The 22,120-nt window shown below is 42.7% G+C and overlaps 1 protein-coding gene across 1 annotated transcript in view; it reads right to left on the bottom strand.

The window, feature by feature from the left end:
• TDRP (testis development related protein) overlaps positions 1-22,120 on the bottom strand; it is a 61,334-nt gene that overhangs the window by 24,930 nt on the left and 14,284 nt on the right. The window contains exon 2 of the mRNA XM_069973452.1: positions 8,532-8,591. Coding sequence (XP_069829553.1) covers positions 8,532-8,591 — 60 coding nt within the window. The remainder of the gene's footprint in view (positions 1-8,531; positions 8,592-22,120) is intronic.

Below are 22,120 nucleotides of genomic sequence, written 5' to 3'. Positions count from 1 at the left end.
CCAAAGGACTAGGACTGCATTACCCTGATAGATGTAAAGCTTTGAGGGCAAAATCGCGCCCTATCTGGAGTCCAGAGACCCCGGTACTGGCATCTGCATTCACTTTAGGTCCTGATTCTTGAAGAGGGTGTGCGCTACGGTCGCGTCAACTACGTCAGCACGCTCTGGCCGGCCACGTTATCCACATCTGCACATCTTCTCTCATACCCGTCCATGTAACCATCCTTCCTGCTAATAACCTCCCTTCAGTCAATCAGAAGCCGGCTAAGAGGCGGTAAAGAGAGGCGAACAGACGAAGAAGAAAAGGTGCACCCACCCAGCTTGAATATATTAGATGATGCCGCGACATAAGATGCTGGAATATAGACCTGCGGGGTCGACCATCAATCAAAAGTTAGTATAATCTGAACTTCCGGTGGGGACTAAAACAGGGATGCAGCTAGAGATAGTGGCTACTTCAGCAATACAAAGCTATTACAAAGTTTTGTAACTTTGTTTTATAACTTTGTAATAGCTTTGTATTGCTGATGTATTGCTCAGCGCTAGAGTACCCCTTTAGGTTTAAATGTGTATGGCTGCTTTTAAGACAATTTCAGATGTGTTTATAGTAGTCCACCTGGTATCCAAAGAAGCAGCTCATCCTGGCACAGGTAAGAAGCAATGCAGTAACTGCACTATACTGTAAAAAGGCACAACAAGGCAGACAAACGGCCCTATTACATGCACAGGCAGCAAGCCGGGAGGAGCAGGAAAGCTGTGGCTTTAAAGGAATAGTCCGGCAAAATTTTTTAATAAAGTATTGTATTGCCCCCCAAAAGTTATGCAAATCACCAATATACACTTATTACGGGAAATGCACATAAAGTGCTTTTTTCCTGCACTTACTACTGCATCAAGGCTTCACTTCCTGGATAACATGGTGATGTCACTTCCTGGATAAACATGGTGATGTCACTTCCTGGATAACATGGTGATGTCACTTCCTGGATAACATGGTGATGTCACTTCCTGGATAACATGGTGATGTCACGACCAGACTTCCAGAGCTGTGGCTGCTGGAGAGGATGATGGCAGAGGGACACTGAGGGACACAGGGCACTTGAGGGACACTGAGCATCACCCTGCCATCACCCTCTCCTGCAGCCACAGCCGCACAACTCTGGGAGTTGGGTCGTGACATCACCATGTTATCCAGGAAGTGAAGCCTTGATGCAGTAGTAAGTGCAGGGAGAAAAACACTTTATAAGCATTTCCCGTAATAAGTGTATATTGGTAATTTGTATAACTTTTGGGGGGCAATACAATACTTAAATAAAAATTTTCGCCGGACTTCTCCTTTAACCCTTTAAGGACGGGGCCACTTTTCGTTTTTGCGTTTTCGTTTTTTCCTCCTTGTGTTTAAAAGGCCATAGCACTTGCATTTTTCCACCTAGAAACCCACATGAGCCCTTATTTTTTGCGTCACTAATTGTACTTTGCAATGACGGGCTGAATTTTTGCATAAAGTACACTGCGAAACCAGAAAAAAATTCTAAGTGTGGTGAAATTGAAAAAAAAAACCCCAAAAAAACGCATTTCGTTTATTTGGGGGGGGATTGTGTTTTTACGCCATTCGCCCTGGGGTAAAACTGACTTGTCGTGCATGTTCCTCAAGTTGTTATGATTACAGCGATATATAACATGTATAACTTTTCTTGTATCTGATGGCCTGTACAAAATTCAAACCATTGTTAACAAATATACGTTCCTTAAAATCGCTCTATTCCCAGGCTTATAGCGCTTTTATCCTTTGGTCTATGGGGCCGTGTGAGGGGTAATTTTTTGCGCCATGATGTTTACTTTCTATCGGTACCTTGATTGCGCATATACAACCTTTTATTCGCTTTTTATTAAATTTTTTCTGGATTTGTTGCGACCAAAAATGCGTAATTTTGCACTTTGGGATTTTTTGGTGCTTACGCAGTTTACCGTACTAGATCAGTAATGTGATTAATTAATAGTTCGGGCAATTACGCACGCGGCGATAGCAAACATGTTTATTTGTTTATTTATTTACTTTTATTTAAAACCTGGGAAAAGGGGGGTGATTAAAACTTTTATTAGGGGAGGGGCTTTTTACTAACAACAATACTTTTTTTTTTTTTACACATATTCTAGAAGCCCCCCTGGGGTTAGGGTTATTCCCCCTGGGGTTAGGGTTATTCCCTATATACATTTTGATCTCTCATTGAGATCTTTGCTGTATAGTTATACAGCAAAGATCAATGAGATCGGCACTCGTTTGCTTTCGGCTGCTGCAGCCGAAAACAAACGAGTGCCGAGACGGGGACGGCGCCATCTTGGAGAGGTCCCCGGCCGGCTTCAGTAGCGGAGGTCGCTCCTCCAGGACAATGTCCCAGAGGAGCGATCTCACCCACTAGACACCAGGGAAATGCTGCATCCAGTAATCGGATGCAGCTGTCATGTTTGATGCAACCTGGATGGCCGCAGGCTGCAGAACTACAACTCCCATCATGGCCTGTCAGCAGAGCCGGGCCGGAATTTCGGATAAAAATAGGACATGTCCTATTTTTTCCGGATCTATTTTCCGGAACGGACACCCTTCCGGAAAAATCCGGAAGGGTGTCCGTGACTAATTGAAGTGTATGGGTCCGGAAATCCGTCCGGATTTTCTGATAGGAAATCCGGACGGTTTTTCTGGACGTGTGAAGGGGGCCTAACTGGTTCTTTTGCTCAAGTGACAAATGCCAAATCTGCTTTAATATTAAATATTTACAGTGCGATGATTTGTTTAGTAAAACATAAGAAAAAAGAAAAAAACCTGCACACTCATGAAGAGGTTTGCTCTGTCAACAGTATTTTTTTTCTCTAGTATAGAAGTCTATTTTTAAAGAAGGATTTGTCAGAAAATGGGGAGTATTGTCTTTCAAGGTTATACCAGATGCAAGCAGAGTGAGCACCAAACTAATATCCGGTCATGTAGGAAACCATCAGGATTGCAATAATCAGAAAATGTCAAAAACAATTACAGAAAATACAAGAAATAAATTAGGGTAGCTTCACACGTACCGTATTGCAGCGGATTTTCTGCTGCGGATCAGCAGAACATTTAACTAAATGAACAAACAGGATCAAATCCGCACTGTCAAATCTGCTGCAGATTTGATGCGGTGTGCATTCGTTTAGTCAACCTGCTGCGGATCCGCAGCAGAAAATCCACTGCTATACGGTACGTGTGAAACTACCCTTACTCAAAATAAAAATTGTCCTGGATACTCACCTGCCTAGGATGACATGTCTGTTAGTAAATCAGGCAGAAGATTTCCCTGGACACCCCCTTTAATACCACTTTTAGAACAAAAAGTCTTGGTGGATAAATTTCATAAAAAAGTTATATGGAGCCAAGCTTGTCTTTTCTGACTAAATGAATTAAAATTCTGTCTGCATGGAGCCACCACTAGATGGAGCCCTTTTACACCATGGGAACTATATAAATCTGTATGCAGTGAGCTCCACCTAGGGATGGTGTTACAGCAGTTTACTGCAGGGCCACATGTTACATGGCAATTGTTCTGCCACAATAGTAGGTATTCTATCAAGTCAATATAGTCAAAAACAAGCACTCATTTTGTTCCCTTCAAAACACTATATTTAATTGTCAGTATAAACAGTTTTTTTCCACCGAGGTCCAAATTATCTGAAACCACAGCCTCAGGGTTCTACATGCCGTCAGCAACAATGTACAGATATTCGTGTACATATGAGTTAAACATTTATCACCTCTGTAAACCCCAGAATGCTGGACTATTTAAAGGTTACTTGTGTGTTTATATACTCCATATACACTGCATTAAGTTAAAGTCTCCCGGTATTTGTATATGAAATGATGCGGTTACATAGCCAATTCCTTGCAACCTAGTCCACAACATAAGGATCTGATGTGATTGCCCTGTGACCTAGAATACTGTTAACCAATTAAGGTAATGTAGAGATTCTCTAAAGCGGCTCTTGTGCTAAAGAAATTATTTAATTAAGGACAAACCGGTGTCTCTGTACTCGGCTTTAGTCCTGGGGTTTAGAGACATTTGCTATTTAAAAAAAAAAAAAAAAAAAACATATGAAGTAGCTCTTACAAGGAGATTTTCTTGCAAGGTAGTAGGTAATCTATGGGCCCTATTACGCTTTATCTTTCGAAAAATCGTTATTTATCGGATTTAAAACAGTCGTTTCGTGTAATTGCAGGCAAACGACTATCGAAAGGTCATTGATCTCTAGTTTAGACCTGGACCTAAAATCATCGCTGATTACTCGCAAATCGTTCGATGAAATAATAAGTCATTCAGTGACCCCACAGATTCTGTAGGTGTAATAGCTCTGTAAAGACAGGATGACCGCAAGAACCATCGCAAGTAACAGTCATCGCTCTCTGCAATTGGGTGAACGATTTCAGGTCATTCGCCAAAGCGGCTGTTTGAGATTGTTTATCATTCATCGCTTCATCTAATAGGACCCTAAGGGACTTTACACTTTAACAGGTTACTTGTGGTGCAGAAGTTTGGACATCGTAAGTGGCTGTTCACATCAGTATCTGGAGGGCTCTGCACATACGTGCTAAAAGGTGTCCCCCAAAATACATGTATTAGAATTGCAAACTACACAATCCAATGCCATAGCGTTCAGTAAGAACATATATACGTTTAACCCTAGTATGCAGGATCTTAGAAAATCTACATATTCCATAGGATTTGCCCGGGTTATGTGAAGAACTAAAAAAAAAAATTTGGGTGGGTGTGTCAAGAGTTTCCTTTGAGAATAATATGGCTTATAAAAGAAAAGTCGCTATTATATATTTTTAATATAAAGGTCAAGTCACACACATCCAAAAAAGATACAAAAGTTTCAGCTGTTCATTCATTTGCGACTGTTATTTTCTTAAGAGCTTTTAATAGAAGCCTTTTAACTTGCAATAAGTAAACTTATCAAAGAAGGAAATTCCATCAGAAATGAATATCCGTCCTAAACCGTTTCTCACAACTGTTCACCCCTGGACTTTGTGTAAAAAAAAAAAAAAATGGAAACCAGACAAAATATAGTTAAGGGAGAAGGGGGCTGTGCACAGGGGACAAGCCCTTTGTATGCGCCAAATTTATGAAAATAAAAAAAAAAATAAAAAAATATTTCAAACTATTTAAAGGGAACCTGTCATACTGGCTGCCAGAGCAGAGCCCACCTGACCCCCCCAGTGGAGCCCCGCGTACTTTATCCTTCCAGAAAGTCTCGCTCCTGGGACAGAGAAATCAGCGCCCGAAACTGTGTGCGCGCTATATGCAAATCAATAGCGATGAGTCCGACGTCCATAGAAAGTGACTGGATGCCTGATGACGTCAAAAAAATGCTAAAAAAGACAGTAATGTTTCTGAACTGGAATTAATACGTAAATTTTTATGAAACTTTCCTGGAGGATTAATACCTATCCTTGTATTTGGTCTCTTTTCTGAGAAAGGATATGTTCACACTACGGAATCAGCAAGGAACGTCAAGCGGAGTTCGCACCTCTGCCTGTTACATTAACTGCTGCAGTGCGGCCACAGGAGGAAGAGAAGAGGACGCGCCGGACTAGTATAAGAGTATAAGTATAAAAATGTTTGTTTTTTTATGCTATATGGGAGAGGGAGAGCACACAGGGGGCTATATACTACTGGGGGAGAGCGCACAGGGGGGGCTTTTTACTGGGAGAGAGCACACAGAGGGGCTATATACTACTCTGGGAGAGCACACAGAGGGGCTATATGGGAGGTGGAGAGCACAGGGGGAGAGCGCACAGAGGGGCTATATACTACTGGGGGAGCGCACAGAGGGGCTATATTCTACTGGGGGAGTCACCCCCTTTGTACCTAAATTCAAAGGGCTGGTAAGAGAGAAAATGCCAGTTTTCCCACTAATAAGCATTAATTCTGTATGTAAATAGTTCAACACCCTTTGTGAAAAGTAACAAAACACGTTTCCTACTGATGTTCAGCTCGGACCTTCACCTGACAATAGACCCCGGTAAGTGGACCTTCACTAAAAGTTGTTGAGTACCCCTGCCCTAGGAGGCAGGATGTTTCTGGTTTAAAAAGAGCTAAAAAACATCTAAAATAATAATAAAAAATAAATAATAAAAAAAAGTTTCCTCAAAGTTCAGGACTGTACTGCTACAGCACCGCATCATTAATGGACAGAGAGGGACTAGTGATCGCTCTCAGGGAATTTATGTGACAAGAGCGCGAGAAGAATGCAAGGGCACCCCTGTGCGTATATGCCTAATGTAAGCGAAAGGACAAGATAACAATGACAGTAACCGTGGTTTAGAATTTAGTTCTCCTTGTGGAAAACACATCGAGTCACAATGAGTCTCACACACACACACACACATTATATATATATATATATATATATATATATATATATATAGAAAAAAAAATTATAATAATTAAAGACCCTTAAAGGGGCAGTCCTTCTTAAATTAGCTTATCTTCTATCCACAAAAAAAGGGGTAAGAGACATCACAGGAGAGTAGGTGTATATATATTAAACTTATCCCCTAACCTGCTGATTTTCAGAATGGGGCCCAACCTCTTTATTCATTCTCTATGGGAGCAGTCAAGGAAAGCCAAGTGTTGTACTCTTGCTGTCATGTTGTCCATTTCCGGCAGCAATGAATGGAGCAGTGGCATGTGTGCCGACCGACCACTACATTTAAAACTAGGTGTCGGGTCCCATTCTGGAGACTGTAAGGGGGCCAGCAGGCAAACCCCAACAGTCTTGCACTTATACCCTATTTTGTGGATATGGGATATGTTCATGTGAAGTGTAACTCATTTCAAACGACTTTGGCTGTGCTCCCCCCCTTTCACTTCTTATCTGTTCATTATGGTAAAACTATCAACATTACAGAAAGTCAAAGTGAGGATGGGTTTGCACTGCCCATTATAGTCTATAGAGATAGTAGGGGCCAAGAGGGATGAGTGAGAAGGAAGAGGAGAGAAGTAGCTTGTGCAATGTGCAGAGTTTGTGGCCACAGAAAACGCTGGATCTACATGTTCGAATGCTCAGAGCTAGTCTGGGAACTTCTAAAGTCTTTGCTTTTTTTTTTTATAGAGGACAGGAAGCAGCTCAGAGGGAAGCCTTTTAAAACAGAAGGAAAAGTTGTGATGGCAATAAAAATAGATAATAAGCAAAACCGTCCTGTGTAAGCCTAAAGGCCCTATTACACCAAACAATTACCGGCCGTACTTGGCCGATTACCGGCTGTTCCGGCCAATGATCGTTTGGAGTAATAGGATGTATTAATAGAACACGATCAGTCAACATGCACAATGTTGGCTGATCGTGGTCTTTCAACATGATAAAATGGCTCAATCACGACAACGACCGTCTACTACTTGTCATTCCGTGCAATAGGAACAATAGCAGCAGACTGTTGCCGACTTCACTAGTCTTCCCAGACGATCTATTTCTGCAACTGTTTGTGAACTGCTCACTTTTTGCTGTGGTTTAAAATGCATCTCTGGTGGACATTGCATATAAACTCAGTGGAAGCTGCAGAGCATCACACACCACTGATGCGAGTGGTCAGTTCGGCTGTGAAGGTGCGGAGCAGAACAACACACAACAGTGGAGCAGCTTACCATCAAAACAAACTGGGGGCTACTAGACAAGAGTCTAAAACATCAGTTCGGCAAACCCTACAGCAAATGGGACTCGCAGAAGGATGGTCACTGCACCTCTGCTAATAAAGTTGTATCAGAAGAAAAGGCTTTACATTTTTACAGCTGTATCGGAATCGGACCTCACTTGATTGGCAAAGGGTTACTTTCTCCAGGGAGTCACATTTTCTGCTTCATAGAACAGATGGACATTGGCACGTCAGACTATCGCCCTGCAAACACTGCTGGAAGAACACAAGCTGGTGGGGCCAACATAATGGTCGGCATAATGTTTTCATGACACAGTCATCCATGTGGAAGGCGCACTCAACTGACCTGGGTATGAATCCATCCATGCAGATCATTTACACCCATTCATGACCATTGTCTTCCCAGGAGCAGATGAGATCATCCAGTAAGGCAATGCAACATGCTACATGGCCAGAAATGTCCAGCACTGGTTGGAAAAGCATGACCAAGACTTTCGGGGATTTCCCGGGCCCCCTAATTTCCCACATGTGAACCCAATTTATTATCACGATCACTCTGTGGTTCTTCTTCTATGCACATCCTGCTGCATGAAGTCAGTATGGTTGCAGGTACCTGTGACAACCTACCAGGACCTCATTGATTCACTCCCAGCCCATCTAGGTACGGTCGGTGCTGCACACGGTAGTTACTATGACTCTACTATGTAGTAAGTGGCAATTGCTAAATGTGGGTCAAAACTACTGTTGCCACAGCATGGTGCTGCCACTGGGACCAGCATACAGCAGTCACAATTTAAACAAAGAGGTCAGCAACTGAATAAAATAACCAACAAATATGCATGAGGAGACATACCTTTGTGGCAAGCTGTGACACCGGAGACTGCAGGTCAGCCTGGAGCAACTGGTCTTTACTCTGAAAAGACAGATATTCAGCAATTATCCAGTGAGCAGAACATTTCCTAATACTTTGCTTTGGATGGCCTTGCTAGTAAAGGGGTTATCCAGCGTTACAAAAACATGGCTACTTTTTCCCCTCTTGTCTCCAGGTCAGGTGTGGTTTGCAATTAAGCTCCATTTACTTTAATGGAACAGAGTTCCAAACCTCACCCAATCTGAAAACAAGAGAGGGGGAAAAGTGGCCATGTTTTTGTAGCGCTGGATAACTCCTTTAAACCCCACTGGCCAAAAGCTCTGGTATTCGTAATGTTACTGATAGGTTCTGTAAAAATATACATAGATGCCTTAATAGATAGTAAACTAGTACCTAGTGCTATATTTTAGCCCCAGAATATCAATATCTATATATATCCACACAATATACTCACAAAAGGAATAAAAGTCAGTTATATGTACCCAAAAATAGTGCCAAAAAAGTGCAACTAGTACCACAAAAAACAAACTTCCCCCCACCCATGCGGTCCCGGCCAGTAATTGGCTGAGCGGCCTGTCAGCTCAGACAAGCTGCTCTGAAGCTGCAGCCGCGGGACCAGGGAGGAAGCAGAGCGTAGAACTGATCATGCCGTCATCTGCCTGGGTAGTAGGACCCTAAAGCAATTACCCTCTAATCTGTTCAATTAATTCATGTTAATTAAGGGCCCTAATATGGCGATTTATCTGACAGATTTTTTAAGCCAAAGTCAGGAGTGGATTTGAAAAGAGGAGAAATGTCAGTCTTTCCTTTATGACCTGTTCTCTGTTTATAGTCTGTCCCTGGGTTTGGCTTCAAAGATCTGTCAGATAAATCTCTTAGTGTATACATACCATTAGACAAATCAAGTTTTAATGATTAACGATCGCAGACGACATTGTTTATCGTTAACCTAAAATTGTTCACCATATTACACAGAACAATAGTCATTAGTTACGATTGTTACTACGATGGTTTACTCCATCTGATCCCAGCAAATGAAGGAACGATGTGGAATTATGCTGCGTTTACGCGAAGCGATAACTCGCCCAATCGAACGATTTTGAAGCAACGATTTGTTTTTTATCAGCTTTTAGATGTATAAATAGTTAGAAAATTTGTAAGAAAAATAGTTATTGCAATTGTTTAATCCCATTTTTAAAAAAAGGGTAAATCTTTGAAAGACTGTTTACACTAAGCGATCTGCAAAATTTTTAGCAAACGACGATTTGAGAACATGTTAAAAGAAAAAATTAACGATTTCTCGCTTGTCGATTGATTGTTCGCTGTGTTTACACAGAACGATTATCGCTCAAATGCAATCGTTATTACGAAAATTCGAACGATAATCGCTCCGTGTAAACGCAGCATTACACTGAACGATTAGGGAAACAATGTCGAATTACAACAAACGATTAACGTTTTATTAAATGGCTGTTTTTTTAAGTGTAAGGGCCGTTTTGGTTGAGGTCTCAGTATTAAAGGGGTTATCCAGCGCTACAAAAACAAGGCCACTTTTCCCCCTCTCTTGTCTCCAGTTCAAGTGTGGTTTGCAATTAAGCTCCATTTACTTCAACGGAGCAGCGTTTGAAACCTCACCCAATCGGGAGACAAGAGAGGGGGAAAAGTAGCCATGTTTTTTGTAGCGCTGGATAGTCCCTTTAGGATCACCACTGACCTCTAGAATGAGCCAGTTATGCGTTCCCCTCCTTTTCCTGCCTCCGAGCTTCACAGACTAAGGTGCACTACAGTGCCGCAGCGATTCAAAGAGTTTCCCCGTTGCCAGCATGATACTTACACATCATGCCGGACGGGGAATGATTCCATAACATTCCTTCCCTGTCCATAACGTCCACAAATTCGGGGATGTGCAAATGCCCCCTTATAGTGGAGTTTGTCTTTTGCAATGAGACAGTAACGTGCTTCTTCATACTTAGTTAAGAGATTGGTAAGAGTTTAAATATTGAAAACACTACCAAAAAACACTTTTGTGAGGTCTAAAGTTTTTACAATAACTGGGGCTTAAGATGCCTAAATAATGTTTCAAAATTCAGTGTGTGCAAATAGCCCTAGCATGCACCAGCTTTACCAACGCTGTGCGCCAACCCTGGCTAGGGCTGGGTTCACATTGCATTTCATTAAAACCCATTTTTTTAGCGTACAAAAAACGTAGTCAACCATATTTAGGCTAACACTGTAAGAGATCGGCCGTTCCGTGACCCGACCGGATGATCTTTAGGGCCGCAGAGTTCTGATGTGGGCGCATTCGTGCGCACCTGCATCAGAACTCCCCACAGCACACTATGGAGCTTGCAGCCGGAGACACTCGCTCCATAGTGTGCACTGACATGGTTTTTTGCGCCGCTATTCACTGAATATCAGCTGCAGAAAACTGACATGTCAGTTTTCTGCGACCGCCGTGAGAGATCCCTGACGGAACGTATACTATGTGTATACACTCTGGCCGGGATTCCATAGGTAAGGTATATTTTCGTATTAATCGCTGCCATTGTTGCAATCAGCAACAACAGCAGTACTTTTACTAAAATATCCGTTGTGTGAACATGACCTTATTTTGTACACCAAAAAATGGAAGCTTTTGATCCGTTTATTTATCCTTTTTAATGGAAGTCATCGGAAAAACCGATCAAAACGGATGGACACAAATGCATCCTTTATTTAATCAATCTTTATTTTATTTTTTTTTTCATAAATGAATGAATAAATACGCATGTGAACCAAGCCTATGTGAATAAGAAACATAGGGTGTCCCTTTTCTTAGGGGCATATGGAAAAATCTGTAAGCGTAAAAAAAAATTAAAAAAATGTAGTAAGGCTTGATAAAAGTGGCATAATTGCAGTGATAAAAAGGTGTCCAGGTGTGTTCCTAGGCTGTACAGACGTATATCCTAGATTTTTATTCCCGTTCTTTGGCAGAACTATGGCTAATTAGAATTTCTTTTAACTTGGCAATGTACTGTACGCTTATATACTATAATAGCCATGTTTGCCAGAAACCTCTGGTGTGTGAGGCAGCATGACAGAGCAGGGATTTAGGCCAAAGAAAAAAAACTGAAAAAAAAATAAAAATAAATTTAAATTACATACACTTCTCTATCTATCCTCTATCTAGACCAGGGGTGGGGAACCTTCAGCTCTCCAGCTGTTGCAAAACTACATCTCCCATCATGCCTGGACAGCACCCCCCCTTTTTTTTTCTTTACAGCGGTGCTTTCAGGGTTTTATTTTAAACAAAACTGAAAAAAGCACCAAACAATGAACAGCATTTGCAACCTGATCCAGAGCTTTCCATGAGAAAGCCTTCAATTAGCCAACGTTATGTACAAGTGCTTAAACATCCTATAGCCAAGGGCAGTGAAACAGCAATAGCTGCCATTAGAAAGGAATTCCTATTACCTGTTTTAAGGAAAACTATAGGAGTAAAAACATACAGTGCGGAATGGACCAATGGGTTAAACGTTAACTGTGCCTGTCTGACCATCCATAATAATTATTGTTTATACACATTGCAGGACACACATTCCAGGTTGAGAACATTATGATCTCACACAATAACGTGTTTCTTACAATGAGCGATGACTGGATGAAGACTTTCAGCTACAAAACTAATTTACAGCTACAGAGCTGCACAGTATAATCTACTGCAAATATGTACAGAACAAGTATTACACTCAGCTACCGAAAAATTATAGAAATCCCATTTACATTTTGTAAGCGTACCTGATAAAGGAGGCGAGGAGGGACGGAGGGGTGGTGCCAAGTTAGGGCACAGATACTCCCGTCGGGCACAGGGCTGCAAGTTTAAAAGTTGTTTTTTTAGGACAATTACTGCATCACCTGCCGAACGGACCCCAGGACAGATCTTGGATTAAAAGCAGCTATCCGAAGGTACAAGTGGTTTGAGGGGGGTCAGATTGTGGGTACAGAGTCACTTTGAGCTGACCATAAAATCATTGTTAATCGATTATTGTAATTCCACATCTTTCGTTCTTTTGCTGGGATCAGATGAAGTAAACGATCATAGTAAATATTGTAACTAACAACTACTGTCCTGTGAGTTACGGTGAACTATTTTAGGTAATTCCCAAAAACTCTTGTTTGCGATTGTTTATAGGTAAAAAATCACTTAGTCAGTTGGGACCCTTAATGAATATTTATCAAACGATTATTTCAATCGTTGCCTGCACACCCAAAAAACAATTATTCTCCATGGGCGTCGGACTCTCAGATGAGCGCACACACGGCTACCAACAGGGATATCTCAGCGGTGGGACAGTGTCTGGGACTGGGACTTTGTGGATGGGGTAAGTATAAGGGGCTCCAGCGAGGGGGGGGGGGGGGGTCGGGCAGGTCTCCTTTTAAAGCGACTCTGTATCCACAATCTGACCCCCCCCCCCCCCCCAAACCACTTGTACCTTCAGATGGCGGCTTTTAATCCAAGATCTGTCCTGGAGTCCGTATGGCAGGTGATGCAGTTATTGTCCTAAAAAACAACATTTAAACTGGCAGCCCAACATTAAAACTGGTGTATGCATTAGGCTCAACCTCTCTGTCCCTCCTCCCCGCCCTCCTCATAATTAGGAATGCTCCAGGCAGATTTTCTCCTATTCATCAGCTGTGTGAATACTGAAAATTGGCTGGATCGTTAGGGCACCTGTGCAATGTTCAGACAGGAGAAAATGTTCCAATGGCATTCCTAATGATGAAGAGGGTGGGGAGGAGGAATGGAGGGGTGGTGCAAAGTTAGGGCACAGATACTCCAAGCCACAGCCGTTGTGCACAGGGCTGCAAGATTAAAAGTTGTTTTTTAGGACAATAACTGCATCACCTGCCGAACAGACCCCAGGACAGATCTTGGATTAAAAGCAGCTATCTGAAGGTACAAGCGGCTTGTGGGGGGGGGGGGGGGGGTCAGATTGTGGGTACAGAGTCGCTTTAAATTTGAACAATATAGTGTATAATGATTTTTTGCACAATAACATTCCCGTGTAATAGGGCCCTTATCTCACAATCACCTGTCCTGCTAACTGGTGAGGGTAGACAGCTGGAACAGCCACTCATCTCAGCACTGACAGTATTTGAACACCCCATAAGGCCAGTTTAACACATACCGCATCACAGCGGATTTCTCACTGCGAGTTCTGCAGCAAAATATGCTGCGATCCGGTGTCCCGTCATTTCCTGTAGCTCTACATTCTTGAAGAAGGTGGGAGCGTGGACAGGAAACGTATTTGCCCGGCAGTGGCTGATTAATTGGCAGTAGCTAACAGTACAGTGAGTGTATCACTGCAGATTTTGCTGCAGAACTGTGATACGATGCGTGTGAAACTGGCCTAAACAGATGGAGTGTTGGCCACACATTTGCGGCCCGCGCTTTTCCCTGCAAGGCATATCACAGCTTGCTTCTCACGTTTTCTAGGTCCCAGCAGTTGCACCCCCACAAATCAGCTAGTTGGATCGCCTAAGGACAGGGGATAACCCCCTGAAAAACTATATATTTAAAAAGGTATATAGAATGTATATCTCTGGACAAAAAATAAAATAATAAAATAAAAAATAGTACTAGTTTAATGCTAAAACACATGCATTTCTAGGTCCAGTTTTCTCCATTAAACATGCTTCTCGTACAGCTTCTACACATACATTTAGTAGTTTCATGCTGCTCAATACAAATGAAAGCTGTTTAATACCATAAGAGTCCATTTACACAGAAAGATTATCTGGCAGATTATCTGCCAAAGATTTGAAGCCAAAGCCAGAAACAGAATATAAACAGAGATCAGGTCATAAAGGAAAGCCTGAAATCTCTCCTCTTTTCAAATCCATTCCTGGCTTTGGCTTTAAATCTTTGGCAGATAATCTTTCTGTGTAAACGGACCCTAAGGAATACTAAGAATGCTGCTAGTTAGAAAAGAGATTAATGAACCATACTGGAAATATAAAAAATGGAAGCCAAACAATATTCTACAGAGGCCTCCAGGCTACAATATATTGATCCCCTATCCTCAGGACATGTGTATCTATGGCAACCAAGAGAAAACAATTGTGGGCACAACTGGTGTTCCTGATGAAGTTATGGGGACATAACGGAACAACTGGGGTTTAGGTGACCTTATGCCGGGACCGATACCAGGCGACCGCATGCCAGGACGGATACCAGGCGACCGCATGCCAGGACCGATACCAGGCGACCGCATGCCAGGACCGATACCAGGCGACCGTATGCCAGGACCGATACCAGGCGACCGTATGCCAGGACCGATACCAGGCGACCGTATGCCAGGACCGATACCAGGCGACCGTATGCCAGGACCGATACCAGGCGACCGTATGCCAGGACCGATACCAGGCGACCGTATGCCAGGACCGATACCAGGCGACCGTATGCCAGGACCGATACCAGGCGACCGTACGCCAGGACCGATACCAGGCGACCGTACGCCAGGACAGATACTAGGCGACCGTACGCCAGGACCGATACCAGGCGACCGTATGCCAGGACCGATACTAGGCGACCGTATGCCAGGACCGATACTAGGCGACCTTATGCCAGGACCAATACCAGGGAACCGTATGCCAGGACCAATACCAGGGGACCGTATACCAGGTCCGTTACTAGGGGACCGTATACCAGGACCGATACTAGGGGACCGTATACCAGGACCGATACTAGGGGACCGTATACCAGGACCGATACTAGGGGACCATGGATATGCAATAAATAAGGATGTTAATAATTTTTTGCATTTTTGGAGTGTGACATACGGTAGTCGCTTCTTTTTCTTAATGAAGACTGTAAGGTCTATGGGACAGTACCCCCAGCCAACCAAAGATGCAGTGCCGGCATGCATAATGAAACGAATCCGGAAGCAAACCGCCCAGTACATTGCCATGCTGTGGTACTAGGGCTCAGATTCCATTCACTTGGGAATGGAGCTGCAGTAACCAGAGGATAAGTAATTAATACATATTAGCCAGGAATTCCTGTAAATCAGGTTTATATCTGGCCATTAAAGGCTATGGAACACTTTTAAACAGTTTTTTTCCTCTTAATTTGTAGTTATTGTGCGCGCACACACATAAAAATTACATTTTCTCCATGGGTCTTTATTAAACAAAAATTCTTGCTTTTGCTTCTTTTGGGACACGATGGCCACACTAGCAGGTGCAATGATATGATGCCATTGTGCCTGCCTGGGGATCCTATCCCTGTGGCTCATGTGGAGGCCTGAAGATAGAAAAGGAAGCTTCATTCATCGTGAAAGCCTGGTCTAAGAGTATTAGTTGTGCTTCTTTTCTGTTTGGTCACAGGGAAGGCAGCATGATTGCAACTTAGCCCCTGCCCCTCCATGTCCTGCAAGGCTTATAGCTGAGATATTAATTATATTATAATATATATATTATAAAATATATATATAAAATATATATATATAAAATATATATATATAAAATATATATATATATATATATATATAAAATATATAATATATATATATAATATATATATATATATATATATATATATATATATATATATATATATATATATATATATAATATAATATAATATATAATATATATATATATCACGCATATACATACATACACACACACCAGCTAGAGTGGTGGTGGTCGGAAACCTAGACAATAAGCTGTCAACAATGGGAAAAATATAGAGGGAACAACACAAGAAGGAGATAAGTCTGCTGAATTAACAAATTTGCAAAAATATTGAACTTGATGTTCCGTACAAGTTTAACTATATTAGTCAACATGGGAATATCCCTTTAAATCACATGTAATCTGTCAGAAGAGGAGCCATGGTACATGAGCTTAGAGGCAATGCCTTGGGGTATCAGATTACCCTGCAAATGTTCTCCACTACCATACCATTCAAACTGCATCCAAAGAGGTTTATTTCACACCCACTTTGGCTGCATCATACATCCATACGGCATACATACATACGGACAATAAAGGAGGTTTAAAAATATTTTGCAGTCACATAAGATAGGGCTATTATACACAAAGCACCCCCGTGGAGTCCATTTCTTTATTTTTGTGTTTCCTTTTTGTATTGATATTATGTTGTAAAAATGCAACACAAGCATCTGTGGTTTTAAAAAGAAGGCAAACAATTTATTCAGCCGCATGTTTTCATAGATCTTACATTCCAGTTCAAAAGACAGTCTGTTTCCGTGTCCTAAGGCAACATTTTTAGCATAAATATACACACGCACACACACACACAGAGGAAGAGTCGTATCTTACTTTAATTCCTCTGAGACATAGTCAAAACAGAGAACGTGTACATCTAAGCTTGTACGTTAAATAAGCTTAAATGTATGCAATCTCTTTGTAGGAAAGGGCAACATGTCAGTGCATCTCAGTCATCTCTGCGTGTCTCAACACTTCCTCAGTCACCAAGTACGACCCTGCCGGGATCAAAGAACTTCTAACACGTTCAACTAGGAAGAAGCTGCTCACGTGCTGCAGAACTTAAAAAAAATAAAAAAAAAATAACCCATTTTCTGCCTCTATTCTGGGACGTAAAGCCCATGTTTAGACAATTCCTTATATCTATATTTATAAATTTTTGGAACATTTTTTTGGGCTTCCCAATTACTTAGATACAGCAAATACAAGATGTTCTGTAATAGATCTTACTAGGCAAAAGAGCTTCCTACTGTCCTTGCAAAGGTGGTTTCCCTCTTTCCCCTAATTGCTAAACCTTAAAGGGGTTATCCAGTGATACAAAAACATGGCCATTTTCTTTCAGAGACAACACGACTCTTGTCTCCAGTTCAGGTGCGGTTTGCAATTAAGATCCATTCACTTCAATAGAACTGAGCAGCAAAACCCCGCCCAAACTGGAGACAAGAATGGTGCTGTCTCTGGAAGAAAGTGGCCATGTTTTTGTAGCCCTGGATAACCTCTTTAAAGGGGTTATCCAGCGCTACAAAAACATGGCCACTTTCCCCCTACTGTTGTCTCCAGTTTGGGTGGGGTTTTGAAACTTAGTTCCATTGAAGTAAATGGAGCTTAATTGCAAACTGCACCTGAACTGGAGACAACAGTAGGGGAAAAGAGGCCATGTTTTTGTAGTGCTGGATAACCTCTTTAATTCCCCTTTTTAAAAGGGGTACTCTGGCAAAAGTCTTTCTTTCAAATCAACTGGTTTTATAACGCTATATAGATTTGTTATAGCCGATAATTGCTTTGTGTAATAGAAGACACCGATCAGCCAACATGCACGATGTCGGCTGATCATTGTCTTTCAACAGGCTGAAACGCTAACGATCAGCTGTATAATAGGAGCGGTTGCAGCAGACCAACGCCGTCTCCTATGGGCTGCACGGACAATCTGATGATCGCCCAGGCAGCCCCCCACCCCCGCAGCTCCCCGGCTCTTACCCGCTCCTCCTCCCTTGCTGTCAACACATGTTATAGCTCCGGCAGAGGGCAGGGGAACAGGGAGCAAGCAAACGCTGGCCTGACAGGTCGACGCTCACTTGCTCTCCACATTGCCCCAATTAATAGGGCTTAAAGGGGTTCCCCCCCCCCAAAATTTTTTTTTTTGCATTAATACGTTTCCCACCCATAGCTTTCCATCTTTCCAAAATCAATTTACTATGGATTCTGCACAGTTTTGCTGTTATCTACATGCATTTACCCCCACCAAACGCATAGAATCATGAAAACTCAGTGCACAGTGCGGCTGCCCCCCCCCACTCACCTGCGACCCCCCTCAACTCCCCTCTGCTATATCTTGTGTCTATCAGCTCTGCTACATCATGGACCAATCAGACATAAGCATTGCATGTAGTTTTCTGGCCGGCGCCATGTTGGATATAGATTGGCTTTTTAAAAAACCTTTAACTATGCAACGGAAGCAGCTGGAAAGACGAGAGATGGCTCAAAATACTCAGGGGGACTTTGTGAGTAAGACCAGGCTAGGTTTGGGAGCATTTTATTTTTTTAGCTCTTGGGGGGGGGGGTTACCCCTTTACGGATGGGTTTACGCTGTTTTTGCTGTTTTTTTTTTTTTATATTCCATTTAATGCACAAAATGGATGAAAAAAACTGACACATTTGCATACATAAAAACACGGTCAACCACATTTTTGTGTATGCTAAAAAAAAAAAAAAAGGATCATTTTGATCCTTTTTTTAAACAATGGAAGACAATGGAAAAATGGGTGCACACAAATGCACCTGTTTTTTTTTTTGTTTTTTTTTGCATAAAGCGGATGAAAAAAAAAAAAAAAAAAAAAAAAAGAGAACACATATGGGGAACAAGAGGGAGCGATAGTAATGGAGTAAAGCCCTCTCCTCCAGAGATTAGGGCCATACATACAGTGCCTTATCGGTGTGCATAACATATATATATAGTGTTGCTAGAGCCTTATCTATGCCTCCAGCAGCACAAAACAGCTACTTACTTCTATTCATCTACCCATTACTGGGAGGAAGATAAGGAGATGCGACCTATTACCTTCTGCCTGTATATACAGCAAAGCTGACCAGACAGATATCAGCTTACAGAGACAGCTCTACAACCAGTGTTAAAAAAAAAAACAATTTGTGTCACAAATACATCAAATGCATCTTTATTAGACCCCGTTCACACGTAGCAAAACTAGCGGAATGCAGTTAGCCTTCTTCTCATACCACTAGTTTTGCTACGTGTGAACGTACCCTTATACAAGCCTAAGGGCTTGTTTCATGCGTATTTTTAGTCAAAACCAGGAGTTAGGAGAAAAAAAAAAAAAAAAAGTCAAGTGTGTTGTGGATTCACTCCCGATTTTGGCTAAAATACTGACCGAAATTACTACATGTAAACCCAGCCTAAAAGTCCATGTTATGTGATCTGGGCCAGGACGGGGCCGTGCTCCTAACAGTGTTCCGGACCTAGGATTACACTACTAACACCACAGGAATGGCACAGAGGAGGAAGCCCCCCCCACCCCCAATCCCCAGTTGTGACATCATCACAACCCAGGAGAAAATTACTTCCAGTAAGTTAGTAATTGTGATCAATCCCGCCAACACCCCGCCCGGAGGTTGGCGGGTTTTGAAAACCGCCGGACTACTCCTTTAGGGTTGGTTCACACTAGGGAACACGAGTGGAGAATTTCCAACGGATTCCGTAGCTCGTACCCGTTCACGGCCATGTGCCTTTCCGCTGACTCCATAGACGCCATTCTATGGGCAGCCCAATTCCACTACCCGTCCAAAGAACTGACACGTCAATTCTTTTGGCGGAATCCGCCCGGGCATAGAATGGTGTCTATGGCACGGGTGGAAGGGCGCGCGGCCGTGAATGGGTACGAGCTACGGAATCCGCCAGAAATTCTCCGCTCGGGTCCCGTAGCGTGAACCTACCAAGAGCGGTGCTGTCTCTGGAAGAAAGTGGCCATGTTTTTGTAGCGCTGGATAACCCCTTTAAAGACCAAAATTACTTTGTTGAAGCAACCTCTCTGCACAGACAATTGTTGATCCTCACCCAAGTTTATATTAGTTAGTAATAAGACTAAATGTGAGTAATGTCTATAATTGGAGAACACTGCGGAGATATAATCTTACTTTGCTTTCTCAGTGTAACTAATGTTAGACCGGCTAAGCGGGGCACATAGATAGAAAACGTATGACATCTGTTTTTTGTCAGGAAAGCCCATCAGTTTATTACAGTCAGCCACAGACCTAGGGCGGTGGGCAATAAAAATCAAACAACTGCAGCAAAGTCAGAGATGAGATAGTATTTACCTACACTGTGAGCGTGAGCAGCTGTCGGCGTCCCGCACCTTGCTGTTATGGAATAAAGTTTTTACATGTCTACAAGTTTGGTGTCTATTTGGGAAGCATTTCAATGGACTTATACCGTTGAGCAACACCACAAGACTCACGGGTAAAGAGCAAGTGGTATTTCCATTCCGTCGGATGGCAAGACAACAGCTTGACTGGTAGTGCCGAGACATTCTAGCCTTTGGTTTATTGATTTAACTACATTGTATGGTGTCATCTGGTATTTTAAAGTATATAGAAATGTGCATGCCACCTTATGATTTCAGTGCTGAAGGACACACATGCTCAGTCAATGTCCCGACAGCTAAAAGCCTGCATAGTTATCCTCTGTTCTCTGCAGAGCTGTCATTTATGCTTGCAACTGCAGGGCTGCCCAAGCTCACGCTGCTCAAGCAATGCTGACAAAGAGCCTGCTCCCGGTGTTTTGTATACTTTGATGTACTTGATAATACAAAACATGGAGGGGCGCTCGTTCAATAATGTTGTGGACGTACCAGCACATGGGTTGAACAATGTATTGAACAACGGCTGTTTGATGCGCCCGTTGAAATAATTGACATGTCAATTGTTTATGGTGGTTGTGCATTGATTTCAATATAATTTTCAGTGCAACAACGGACGTTGTCCATACGTTGTGTGAACATAGCCTTTGTGCTGCAAGTTCCGCTGCGATTTACACTATTGTAAGTTTGAGTGGGGCTGCATAATTTTCATTCCGCTGCGAATATGTAAATGCCGGCCCATTTAACCAGCCGTCGCCCGCAGCATATGTTACCTGGTCGGTACTCCGGCTGCAGCCCAGACTCCTGGCTCCCGTAAGTCCCGCTCAGCCAATCAGTGCACGGCCCTGCCGCAGTCACTAATTGGCTAAACGGGACCTACGATAGCCGAGAGCCTCAGATGCAGTCATAGCATGGACCAGGTAATGTATGCTCCGGGTGGCGGCGGATTAAGGGGGGGGGGGTTGGGCATTTACATACTTTGAGCAGAATGAAAATTCCGCTGCCAGTATGTAGCCCCGTTCAAACTCACAGTAGCGGGAATCCGCTGCAATTTGCTAGGTGTAAAGCTACCCTAAAGGTGTATTGGTCGTTTAGATTACGGTGCATTACTCTTTTGTCTGACAGTATCTGCTATAGACCTATTTAACCCCTTCAAGACAGATTGCATATACTGATCTATGTATTGGCATAGCATAGCATAGCATAGATCAGTGGTATTGGAGATCTATGCATAGAGCCTGCCTGAGAGCAGACTCTATCCATAGATGGCCAATCCAACAGGACGGAGGTAAGTGGATTATCTCCGCCCGTCTGGGGTTCCAGATCACTCAGTGGCAGATGCTTGGTCTGTCACTGAGTATCTTATACATTGCGATCTACATAGATCGTGGCGTTTAAGGGGATCACAGCTGCCTCTCATTATCTTCAGCTGTCCGGACACTGATGTGTGCGGGACCGCTCTCACTGCAGCGGTCCCACACACATCAAACCCCTTCACAGTGTGCGTCCTGGCCAAGCTGCACTGAAATACTACTGACAATAGTTCTGGCTCTGCAATTCAATAGTAAATTCTCTTTGGAATATTTTAGCACTATCTAAATCAGGGACGGGGAACCTTAGGCCCTCCAGCTGTTGCAAAACTAAAAGTCCCATCATGCCCGGATAGCCGAAGCTTTAGCTTCAGCTGTCCGGGCATCATGGGACTTG

The sequence above is a fragment of the Dendropsophus ebraccatus genome, chromosome 6 (assembly GCF_027789765.1).
Source record: "Dendropsophus ebraccatus isolate aDenEbr1 chromosome 6, aDenEbr1.pat, whole genome shotgun sequence".
Lineage (NCBI taxonomy): Eukaryota > Metazoa > Chordata > Amphibia > Anura > Hylidae > Dendropsophus > Dendropsophus ebraccatus.
The sequence above is the reverse complement of the archived record's forward strand: the minus strand, read 5'-3'. Positions and strand labels throughout refer to the sequence as shown.